Source organism: Excalfactoria chinensis, chromosome 12 (genome assembly GCF_039878825.1).
Source record: "Excalfactoria chinensis isolate bCotChi1 chromosome 12, bCotChi1.hap2, whole genome shotgun sequence".
Classification (NCBI taxonomy): Eukaryota; Metazoa; Chordata; class Aves; order Galliformes; family Phasianidae; genus Excalfactoria; species Excalfactoria chinensis.
Genome location: NC_092836.1, coordinates 12,197,477 through 12,209,701, shown reverse-complemented (window position 1 = coordinate 12,209,701; position 12,225 = coordinate 12,197,477). Strand labels below are relative to the sequence as shown.

At 35.8% G+C, this 12,225-nt stretch overlaps 1 protein-coding gene across 4 annotated transcripts in view; it reads left to right on the top strand.

Annotated features, from left to right (window-relative positions):
• CACNA2D3 (calcium voltage-gated channel auxiliary subunit alpha2delta 3) overlaps positions 1 to 12,225 on the top strand; it is a 346,053-nt gene that overhangs the window by 311,957 nt on the left and 21,871 nt on the right. For all 4 annotated transcript variants that reach the window (XM_072347140.1, XM_072347142.1, XM_072347143.1 and 1 more), the window contains 2 exons: positions 1,455 to 1,525; positions 10,042 to 10,117. In XM_072347140.1, the coding sequence (XP_072203241.1) occupies positions 1,455 to 1,525; positions 10,042 to 10,117 (147 nt within the window). The remainder of the gene's footprint in view (positions 1 to 1,454; positions 1,526 to 10,041; positions 10,118 to 12,225) is intronic.

Genomic DNA, 12,225 nt, shown 5'->3' with positions numbered 1-12,225 from the left:
TTTAGTTACTCACCTTTCTGGGCTTATTTCAGTGGTGTTTTTCTTTGGACTTGCCAGAAGTGGCCTGAACCACTCTAAAACCTTGTCCTGGGGCACTATAATTCTTCATCTGAGTTACCACTAAATCCAAATATATTAAAAAATAACAATTGTCTGGGTGTTACTACTTTGGGGAGAACTAGCATTTACAAATGGAACTTTTGTGGAAAGAACTGTCAATGAAATGTCTTCATAAGACTGAAGCATAACTTAATAAATCATGTTTATTGCTATCTAAGGTTATACTAGTCATTTATGGTTTGGGATTTTTGACGTTAGCTGCCTGCCTCTCCCATAGTAAGGATAATCTTTCTTCATCAGTCAACTAGGGCTATTGAAGCTAGTATTTTTAGTCATATAAACTACAAATGTTCCTCTTGTTTCTAGGAGATTTTGCACACCCGTATGTTTTGGAAAATATTCCAAGTTTCCCCTGAGTTTAAAAAAAGAAAAAAAAAAAAGGGCAATACTTGCTTTTTAGGTAGAGGAATGCATTTTCTTGGCTTGGACTGTAACTTCTCTGCCTGCAAACTCCCAGGTGCATACTTGAGGTCAAGTAAGTTCCTTGTAATGGAATTGGGGTTTAGTTCATACAAAACCTATGGAATTCATGCAATTTGAGAGTGTAGTGCCCTTTCCACCAATAAATTGTGGGATTTCTCCCTTTAAACATGATGGAGAACATATTCAATCCTTACGGGAGTTGAGGTCCTCGGATGAGAAAATGTCTTCCCAACCTAGAAAAAAAAAAGCTGTATGTACTAGATTTTGAACCATATGAATGGCTACAGAAAATGGAGTCACTTCCACGTTGCATACCAAATTTGTAACATGAATGTTTTCTTTCTCAAAAGAGATTTATTTTTATTAGTCCACATCTACTGAACAAGGACAAAATGTGTAATTCATCAGGCTGAGTGGTTTTAAGTATAAAATGACTTTGAATGAAGTTAGAATTTCTAGGACTGATGAAATGTACTGTCCTGGCTCTTTAAACAGGTCATGCAGGAATTATAAACAATGCTTTTTTATGACCGCTTATGAAATCCTCTCACAACGTGTTTATATCTTTCTGAGTAACATTTTAATCACAAGGGTTTGTGATCAGATTAATGTGTTTCCTTTGCAAGCTTTAGGTTGGGATGGCTTTTATTTCTGATATTAGATGTTATATAATGTCCCTCAGTCTATTGTATAAGCTCTCACATCTGCTCAGGGGTAATAATTTAGTCTGTATAACTTGCCATGACTATGAAGTCCTCTTCAGTTTTTGTGTAGCAATAGTCCTGAAAACCTATCTATGTAGCTGTCAAACCAACTCTTGTCAGATCCTAGAATATGCCAGTTTCAATTACATCCATTTTTTGTTTTGCACTTTCCTACATCTGGTAATTTTTTGTGTTTTTTCCTCGCAGACTGGTAACTTTTTTGGGGAGATTGAAGGGGCTGTGATGAACAAATTACTAACAATGGGCTCCTTTAAGAGGTAAGAATTACGTTAGTGTTTTATCTCTTAAAAACATTAAAAAACAAAACAAACAACCCAACAAAATAAAACAAAACAAAAGTCATATAAAAGAAGGCCAAAATTGACGTCTTGGCTGGATTCTCATTATGCCTTTTTTTCTATACTACCTTGGTATAATTTGATACCATACAGTTTGTTAAACATTTTGGAGACAGTCAACAGGGAGTTACTTTTTTATTGGTCTGTGATGCTAAAACCTCGTGTCTCTCTTGTTCCCACTGTGCTCAAGTGAAAATGAGATTAGTCTGTATCTACTACTGAACAGTTCTAAATGTCTCTAGAGCAAATCACTGATGAAGCACTAAACATGTTGACCTGTAAAAAGTTGGAGATTGCTCAAATTACATAGTAAACAATGTCCTACTGTTTTCTGCTAGTAATTTTTTCACCTCACATGTTAACTGATCTTTGAACATTTCTGTGACTATTGACTTAATCTTACTATCATCATGACAGTATAACTAATGGTGATTTGATGTGCTGTCCTTTGGAATAAATTAAGCATCCTGGAAAAGTAAGAAAACTTTTCCCTGTAACTCAGCACTGAAGTCTTCATGGCTTTCACACATTCTTCTGCCTTTGTCCCCTCCCTTCCAACTCATGCAAGCACGAGAGAAGTGCAGTTCATATGCATAGCACTTTTCACTTTTATCTTCCTGTGCATTTCTAGCATTAAAAAAAAAAAAAAAAAAAAAAAAAAAAAAAAAAAAAAAAAAAAAAAAAGACATTGCTGTTGTCATCAACCACTGAATTTAGTTACTGCATGCAGGGTGTACACAGAGGCTTTTAAAGCAGATGGTTTGTGTGTTTCCTGGGTATAGTGGCTCTCTTAAAGGCAGAAAGCTTTCCATGTGTATTATAGGCAGAAAGCTTTTATTCTGAGCATTACAGCTGAATGCCACTCACAGTAAATGACTGACCTGAAATAGAAAGATCCAGTGCACACTGAATCATCCCACATACTCATTCTTTGAGGGTGGCAACCTTTATGTGTTCAGCACTACATTCTTAACATGTGCTATAAAAGGAAGTGAAGTAATACCTATTTATAGAATGAGCTCTACAATGGAAAGATCTGTTTATACAAGAGCTGAAGACAAACAAAAAAGTGCTGCTAAAATCAAAGGATAAAGCTTTAATTTGTCCCATTTTGTTCTGTCCTACCTAGAAAGGTTTTCAAACAGTGTATCTACTGAACTATATCTACTAAGGCGGTGAGCACCTCAGTTGAGAAAACAAAGGCTGCACGGCTTGAGTATTCCACCTAAAAGTGCGATGGGCACCAATTTGACATGGATCATTGGCTCAGTATATTTCTGGTCTGGAGTTGTGAGGGAGTTACAGATAATGAAGCCACTAGCTCCATGAAACAGAGCTGCAAGCTAAGGGAATGTAAACACAATGAGCCAATTATTTAAGCACAATAAACTGGTCATTGCCAATCAGTTAAAAATGGGAGAGAATCAAAGTAGTGTAATTGCACTAAATGAGCCACCTGCTTTTCCTGCTGTACAGCAGACAGCTCAGTGCAGCAACAGAAAACAAAACTGTCTTCGAACCGTGCTGGATGAGACCTTTAAAATAAATTATTCCAGCAATTTGAATAAAAAAAACTTTGCTGCCTCTAATGAGCAATTCAAGCACATGTACTGTATTTTTAAGGTTGTTTTTCCAATATTTATTATCTTATGGAATAAGAGAAGAGAAAAATAATAGAATGGTGCAGTAGCAAAATATATTATCTTGAGGGCTCAAGATATACACTGCATTACATTCATTACTGCTGCTCGTAGCATGAAGGCAAAATGAGAGATCAAGCTCTGGTCTTAGCCATTAATTCCAGAGCACATCCTTTCTTGCAACTTATTTCTAGTATGAAATCTACCAACCAACAGTTGAAAGAAACCTAACATTTCCCTCTCAAGTCTGGTCTTGCTAGTTTCTCATTTGTTTTAGAGGTAGAGGGTTCCACAGTGCCTGATCTTATCTGCAGAAGAAATTCCTGACATGCCCCATGACTGTGGTGATGGGAGTCCTCTCTTCCTTTGCTACCAAGAACCTGAGTAGGAGTGCAGATACCTGTTCACCAGGGCCTGCTTCATACCGGCTTGCAGGCTGTCTGGCCACAAAAGGAATGAAATAAACCTTTGTGAATTCACTCAACTACCTCTTATTCAGAGGGATAGAGAAGTTCTTTTCAGGATTGAGCTGGAGGTGTTAAACAAAAGGGGGTTGTTAGCTCCTGAGTATATTTCTTTTCAACCTGCAGCAGGATGAAATTCAATTTTTGTGTTAACTGTTTATTTTTTAAAGTGAACTTAAATACCTCCTTCCCTCCATAATTTCTTTTAAACTCAGTACTTCTTTTGATTTCTATTTATGTATATATACGTGTATATTTTCTTAGTTTATGGATTTTATATTTAGAGGAAAAAATGGTATCAGTGTCTCCACAGCAACGTGATGTTCTGTGATTTCTTTTAGCAAAACAATGTTTACCTTATACCCTGAATATTGCATACAATTAAATAGTTAAAACATAATTTAAATTCATTATTAAATAAATGAAGATATGCTTATGGAAAAGTATCTGCTTCACATAACAGAAAAAAAATATGTTTCTTTATAGATTCCTCAGTACTCTGCTTATGTAAGAATAGTGGGGGCCAAGAAATGATGACTTAAAGCATGAAAATACAAAGAAAAATAATAACATTGGGAAAATCAAGAGCCATCAAAGTAATGAGATCCCCAAATAAATGAGTTTAATAAATCTATTATAGAAATTTGAATCTCTTGACTTAAAATCAACTTGGTACTTTCCAGTACAGGGAAAGATAAGCAATCCTTTAAGACAAATATGGAAGCAGCATCATTTCCTCTTAATAGTTTTGCTTCCACCAGGCATACTCTCGGTTTCTGAGGAGAAATCTGTTTTGGTGTCTCATGGTGTTATCATGATAGTTAAGTGAAATGGTGCATCCCTGATTTCCAGCTTTTCCAGATGCTAGGGCTTACTCTAGTAAGCTTTTGTTGCTTTGAGCGTTTCCTTGGTTTCTTCCTTTTTCATCCTCTGTTCCTTTATCTTTACTCACATGTTTCCTAGCGAATAATGCGTACTGTTTATGCCCTTATGGCACAGTGTAGTTCAAACCCTTCACCTGTGTTCTCTAAATGCACTCACATAGGGACCGACTTTCATCTCCCCGACTTGACTCACTTTATACTCCAAACCTAACAAGTGTTTTGCCTCTGGGTTATAAGATTATACAAAAAAATGGAAACTCTTTGCTAAGCCACTCAAAGGGAGCAAAATAATCCTAAAGCCAAAGTATGAAAACAGTAACTGTTTGATCAAGTTGCTAATTCCCACTGAGGCAGTGCAGCCTCGAAATGAGGAATATTCTACTGTTTAGTTTAGACCACTTTGTCTTTTTTAACCTTTTGATTCAATTAAATATTCTTGAAATGTTGTGAATACACCACCACTATATTTAGAAATTGTACTTATTTTCCTTTGTATTCCTACAGTCATTGATTTATCTTTTAAGAATATAATGAGGTTCACTTTGTGTTCATTTGGAGAAGTTTCTGAATGTAGATCTATACTTTGGAGAATATCAGTAGTAAGGTAAAGAACAATTCCAGATGGGTTTACTGAATCTGTTATTGGATAAAAGTCAATTATAAAGATTCTATCTTTAGTAGTGATTTTTATTATAAAAGTAAGCAAAAGATATACCCCATGTTTGGGCGCAAATACATAGAATCACAGAATGATTTAGATTGTTAGGAATCTTTGAAGCTCTTGTAGTTCTACCCTCTGACATAGGTGCAAACATCTTTCACTAGGTCAGATTGTTCAAAGACCATCCAACCTAACTTTGAACATCTCCAGTGATAAGACACCAGCAGCTTCCCTGGGTGACCTCTTCCAGTGCCTCATCACACTCATCATGAAAAATTCCACCTTTATATGCAATTTAAATCTACCCTCTTACAGCTTAGAAGTGTCATTTCACTATATGTCCTGGTAAAAAAAATTAATGAACTTTGCAATTTATTTCAAACATTATTATCATCTCCTGTATTATCTGTCATCTGCACTACAGAGCGTTTTTTTAAGCATACACACTGACTCTTCAACTTCTAGATGAATAACATTTAATTATCCAACTCTGAAGAGTGACTTTCCATTTTCATCAATGAAATAGCTGTCAAACAGAAAAATATAGCAAACAGTCTAGTGCAGGGTTACAAACAGACCTTGTTCCTAGCTGCATGCTGCTTGTAGGTACAAAATAACATACTTCACTGCCCTCTTGTCATCACCAATGACAAGGAATTAGACCTAATTTTTTTCATGTTTGCCAGATGTACATCTTGTACTTGTGCTCTGAAACTCTCCTCTTGCTGTGTGGATGTATTCTGCTTCTATCTTGTCCTTGTGACATCTAAAATTAATGTCTCAAAATAGTTTAGGTCTTGTTTGAATTCCCATCTCTGTAAATATTGCTACTAATTTCATGGAGAGTATTAATATTTTGGGATCCTTTCACCCACCTAAGAAGAGACTCAGACATGTGCAGTGTAAATGAATTGTCATTCTGCAAGCTGGAACTGCAGACTGAGCTGTGGGTTTTATACATTTTATTCTCTGGAGCACTTTGGCAACTCGAAATACCTGAATTAAAAGCAAAGGTATGTGATGACAAGCTAATTTTCTCAAGATGCTCTGATTTATTTTTAAGCTTCTTTTTTTTTTTAATCATTTCCTTGGTGATGAAAAATATTAGTTTGACTGCTTTTGGGTATTGTTGATTTGTAAATGAAAGGAAAGCCAGAAAAGAAAAAGTACAAATCTTCAAACGCTGTGCTCCTGTCTCCCAACAGGGATCCTCTCTAGACTTAAGACATTAGTTTATTCTTCACAGCATTCAGCAGTGTCCCTCCTTCTCCTTGCAAAAGTATGAGGCAGGCTACACATCTTTTTGAGTTAATGAACACCTTGCCACCAGAAGTAAGCTTTAGTCACTGTCTCACATAGACCACTGGGAAAAAGCAGCATAAAAAAATTAGGACTTCCTTTATCATTGGCTTCCTATGCTTGTTTTCTGCACTTCCTTTCTTGTGTTTATTCTATAAGAAGTGTATTGTTCCTATACATTGTTTAAAAATCTCCAACTATCTTGAATTGATGACAAGGTATTTGAAATGTTATGCCTTGAAAATCCTTCAGCTGTTATCAGTGATGATATTTCACACTGCCACCTAAAAAATCCACAGGTATGCTGAAAATATAGCTGGAAGCAATAGAATACTTCTGTTGATGTAGCCTGTTCTGCTGGTAGGTCTTAATTTTCTTGAACTAGGTTTGCACGTTCTTGTTGCAGAACATAAGGCTTGAATTCACTGTATCTGGAAATTAACATTGAAAAGTTCTTTGCTGAAATCTATTTCTCTCCTGAAGTTGCACACCTCATTTAATTTTCAGAAAGTTATCTTCCACTAGCTCCAGACAATTACACACAGCTTGGGTTTCTCCTATGTCTGATGTTGAAACCAATTCCTGCACAGACTCCTGTGATGAGGTGTGGGAATGGGGGCAGTTAGCAGGGTGGGGATTGTAGAAAGCCCCAGCATGTTGTCTTTAGCAAAGCTCTCCCGTGGAGTGCTGTAATACACAGAATGGAATTGGGCATCTAGATGGGTTTAAAATTAGATTGTGGGAAGCAGGCAATTATGTTCGCTAAGTATAGTCGGTTGAAAAGGATACGGGTAGCTGCAAACAGTTATTTAAAACTGTAACGCAATCACTTCAAAAAGGGTAATCTGGAAGCCTTCCTTTTTGCAGCAGTGAGTTAAGTCTGTCTGAATGAGGGAAAGATTATTTGGTAAAATCTCAAAGACATTAGCAATAAAATAGCACTCGAGAAACGACACCTGAACAAAGAAGCACTACAGTGCTTTAGAGTACTGTTTTGACTACCATTACTGTAGTAGTCTTTGCAAGGAATAAGGCTGCAAGGCTCTTACTATTACATTTACAAGTATAAAAACAAAACAAAGCAAAGCTGTATTTGAATTTGTTAATGCCTTGGAACTCGTTTATACTGAGCTTCAATACCATTCATAGAGACAGAGAGTCTAGAATTGATTCAATATGTTGCAGTGTTCAGATTTCAACATGGCTATGGGCTTCGTCCACAGATCTTTCAAGTGTAGTGCAAAATTCCTTTTTGTTTTTAGCACGGAAGAATCAGGTCTTTGTAAGATCGTTTGGCAATAATGTTTTGGCAGGTATATTTTGTACATCATGTATTACAGCAGTAGCTTGAGTAGTCTTTAGAAACTTTCAGATAGGTGTTGAACCTGCCCACTATGAAAGTCACAGACATTCCCTTTAAGCAAGGGAGTAGCCTAAAGTTCTAAAAACTAGAACTCTTTCCAACCCTTCCAGGCTTTTTTTTAAAATTTATTTATTTATTTATTTGCAAACTTTTTCCTCAGCCACAATCTTCACAGTGGAAACACTTTCAAATGCACTGACTTCAACTAAGCTTGTTTTATCATCCATAGATGATATTGTAGCATTTCCAGACAACAACTTTGAAGTGTTCCATGCTGATGTTGAGATTTTTCTTACAACTCTTCTCCATTGCTCAAAACTTTAGTATTTGTTTCCTTTTAAGAGAGGTGTTATTGTTATTGTATCTCTTGCCATCATCACTAGTGGCTCCATGTGGGCATCTGCAGCAGAGTTCTTAACAATAGAGGAATAAAATAGTCAAGTCAATCAGGACTGGAAAGGCAAGCTGTAGAGACTGTTTTATGGGGGTTTTATTCTGACCATGGCTAAAGGGGAAAAAAAAAAATAAAGGAAAAGAATGCCAGGGAAAGTGGTGTATTACTGCATGCCATACAGGCAGCACAGCTTACACCATGTACTGCTCTGTTTGTCTTGGCAGATCTGTGTGCGCGGATCTGGCTGTGGGCGTGATTCTGCCAAAGATGGTCAGTGTTCAACTTACACCCATGTTTAGGTCTCTAGTTATGCGTTTGTTTACCATGTGCCTCTCTCTGCCAGTCCACAAAACAATGGCTTCCTAGCCATTTCTATTTTGAAAATAAGATGAAATGAATGATGTAAGCTCTATGACCAAGTACTAAATGTTTAGCTGAAGCTGCAAGATCCAATATATTTAGATATTTTGCCTGTAAGCCAAAAAGAAAATATAGTGAATAATAAAGAAGATTTCAGTGATGGTTGCTGTCATGAAATTAGAACAGAAAAAATTGTATACAGTTTCTACCATAATAGTTTAAAATGTTTTGTTGGTAAAGGTTGCTACATTTCATGGCATGCAGTGCAGAATGCCTTATGGTGATACTGAATGCATTTCATGACCTGGTTTTGGCAGCTTCTGGGACATCCCTTCCGTAGCTGAACTTGTGTGCACTCCTTTCCACTTCACTTAAAAGCAAGGCACACACTGCAAAATGTTGAAGTCCCATCTCATACATCTTTAAGACATATATGTCCAATTGTATTCTCTTTGTCCCTCTGATGATGCAGAAGTCAAACGGATATATTCAATTAAGCTGCTAACATTCATGTATCTACATTCATTGCAACTTATCAGCTATGGATTCTTTACATCTGCTACCGATGTTAACTTCTTTTTATGATTGGATGTAATCTGTTAATTGTTCTATGGATGGACAGATTTAGAGAAATAATCACAACTCCATATACTGAGTTCTGGATTTTACATTTAGATCTCTAAAGTGTGTCAACGAGTAAAATCACAAACAGAAAGAAACTGCCATTTACTATGCATCTGAGGAGGCTTGTAGCATATGTTGATTGTAACAGGTACCTGACATGAAATACTTGCCCTCATGAGAAGATGCAAAAGGAAGTCCAACCTTCCTTAATCGTCTGTCCCATGAATACACTGAAATTTCACTTCTCTCTTTGGAAGCAACACTGTGTTATTTCAAATTCATTATGTTTGACATGTTAAAGCTGCAGAAATGACATTTTGCCTTTTCTGGAGATTGAGTGTTCTGTTGTGAGAAGCCCCTCAGATGCATAGATTATTTCACTTTCTGGGGCTAAATGTGCTTGATCTCAGTCCAGAACCAATTGTTTATGCATCATGTTGAATGTGTATTCTCCTCTTCCTCTCATTGTGTGTTATACTGTATGTGTATCTTCCCTTTTTTTTCTCCTAGTTATGCTTTTGCTTTGTTCTGCAGTCTGGTAAAATCCTTAAAAGTTTTCATATAGTTTCTCACCTTTATTCTCCTTTGTGCAACATGTATTTTAAAAATCCCTTTCTGTCCTTTCTCTGCTGCCCTTCCTTTTCTTTTTTTCCTGTCTACTTTGTGGGCAGACTGTTTCATATCACCATGTTTATTCCACTGTGTTTTCTCCTTTTAGTCAAGCAGTTTTCTGTTCTTCTCTGTAGAATTACACTTTATGACTACCAGGCCATGTGTAGAACAAACAAAGAGAGTAGCGACAGTGCCCATAGCTTACTGGACGTAAGTACAGTGAATTTTATGAGCACCTTTCCATGCACTCATCAAAGAAAATTGTTGCAAATATCTCATGGCCATTCTAAGCCCATTATTTTAATTTGGAATGCTTAAAACTCTTGCGTTTGTCATAGTGCATACAAGAAATGCTTCATTATAAACCAAAGAGAAGTGTTAAGCATTTTTAAGTTCAAATACTTATGCAGTCATTTTTACACTGGCCTTCCATTTCTGTCTGACGTTCCATCAGAATGTCCATTGCATCATGTGAGCCCTTCTCAAGACTTTTTTAAATTGACTATAGAGTGTGCTTTCTTTTGGGGGCTGGAATCACACATGCCTTTTCTGTGTGCAAGCACATGCACACATGCAATGATGGAAGTGAAATTTAAAGATTATTTATAGATTTATATATATATATATATATATATATATACATATATGAAAGAATTGGTTCACTGGTGAAGTATACAACTGAATGATTTTAACTATGGTTTGTTTGTTGGATTTTTTTTTCACCACAGTATTTGAAAAAGATATATTTTAAAATAAAATGCCAGTGATTATTTAATCCCTTTTCTAGCAGTCAGCTCTGGATACTGTCCCTGAACCCTGAACCCTGTCCCTTTGCAAGGCCTGACTAGAGTAAAGCTGGGTCTAGCAAGGCTGACACATCTTTCATTCCAGATCATGCCTAATTGATATCTCCAAGGGTATTTCATAATCATTTATATATTTTGCTGATTACTACAGTAGTGTATCAGTTAGAACTGCCAACACAATAGCTAAACTGTAGATCTTGCATATTGACCAGGAACTTTTTTAATGGCAGTTTTATCATGAAAAATTACGTAAAAGCATAATGTGAAGCAAAAAAACTGCTGCAGTTTTACCAGTCTGGAAAAGTTATCTGATACTATTTTTAAAAGAACAGGGCTCCTGCTAGAAAAAATTAGCCTACCTACTGTTGAGGAAATATCAAAGTTCTGGCAACTTCCAAATATTTATAAACATATAGCATTTATGGTTTAATATTTTTGGGATGTTTTAGATGTCCCCATGCTTTTCAAATACCTGAAAATGTGGGATTACTGCACTTTCCAGACTTATTCACCAATGCTTTAGCCTGAAATAAGATTGGTATAACATGAGGTAATGGGCTGTGCAATGAGACTTACACCGTTGGTGAAATAGTGCAGGACAATGTGATTCACATTTGCACAAAAATTTTAAGATATATTAAAACTTTTAGCAACAACCTTCCAACTTGGATGTCTTAATAAAATTTTGTATCACGAGAACACATTTCTAGCTATGTAATGAAGTCTTTTCTGCTAAAATTCCGACACATTTTTGATTCTGTAGTAATAATTTTGATTTTTTTTCCAGATGTTTTTAATTTAAAGAGTTATTTCATTTTTTTTCAGCTCTCATATTAAAAATTACATTTTTACAATACATATTATACTTTACATGTATTAGTTACAAACAATAAGTACATGTTATTTTCCATTATATAATTTGTTGCATTCTGCTAGCTTATTATTTCAGAATTTCATGCCAGTGAATGATATGCTTTCATAGATCAATAATCTTATGGATATTCTTTTTTAGAAAACAAACAAACAAAAAATTATTTATCTGTATTATTCATAATACTGTAAATGCAGTGTTTTAAAAATATTTACTTTGTTGTGATCGCTATAATCCAGCAAAATGAAAGAAATGGGGAAGGATCTTAGAATTACATCCAGTGCTTAAAACCGAGCCTTCACTATCACACAGATAGGCAATTTCAAATGACACAAGCATTTCCTAGTCTCATTAGAGTGAGATAATGAATAGAGATTTACATTATAGAGAGGCAAGTCTGTCAGTTGCAGCCTAAGAAAAGCCCATGTCTTCTAACAGAGCCGTTCCTCCAGCAATAGCCTGGGAAATAGGAACCCCTAGAGGTTAAATATTTAAGAATATTTTGCAAAACTTTCCTTTTCCAGCTGATAATGTGTGTCCAACCAACCACATTAAAAGAAAATTACATTACTGTATATTTTACTATTCGGCAGAATGGTTTATTTTCTTTCATAACAAAGTTATTGTTCTTTTTCTCATGC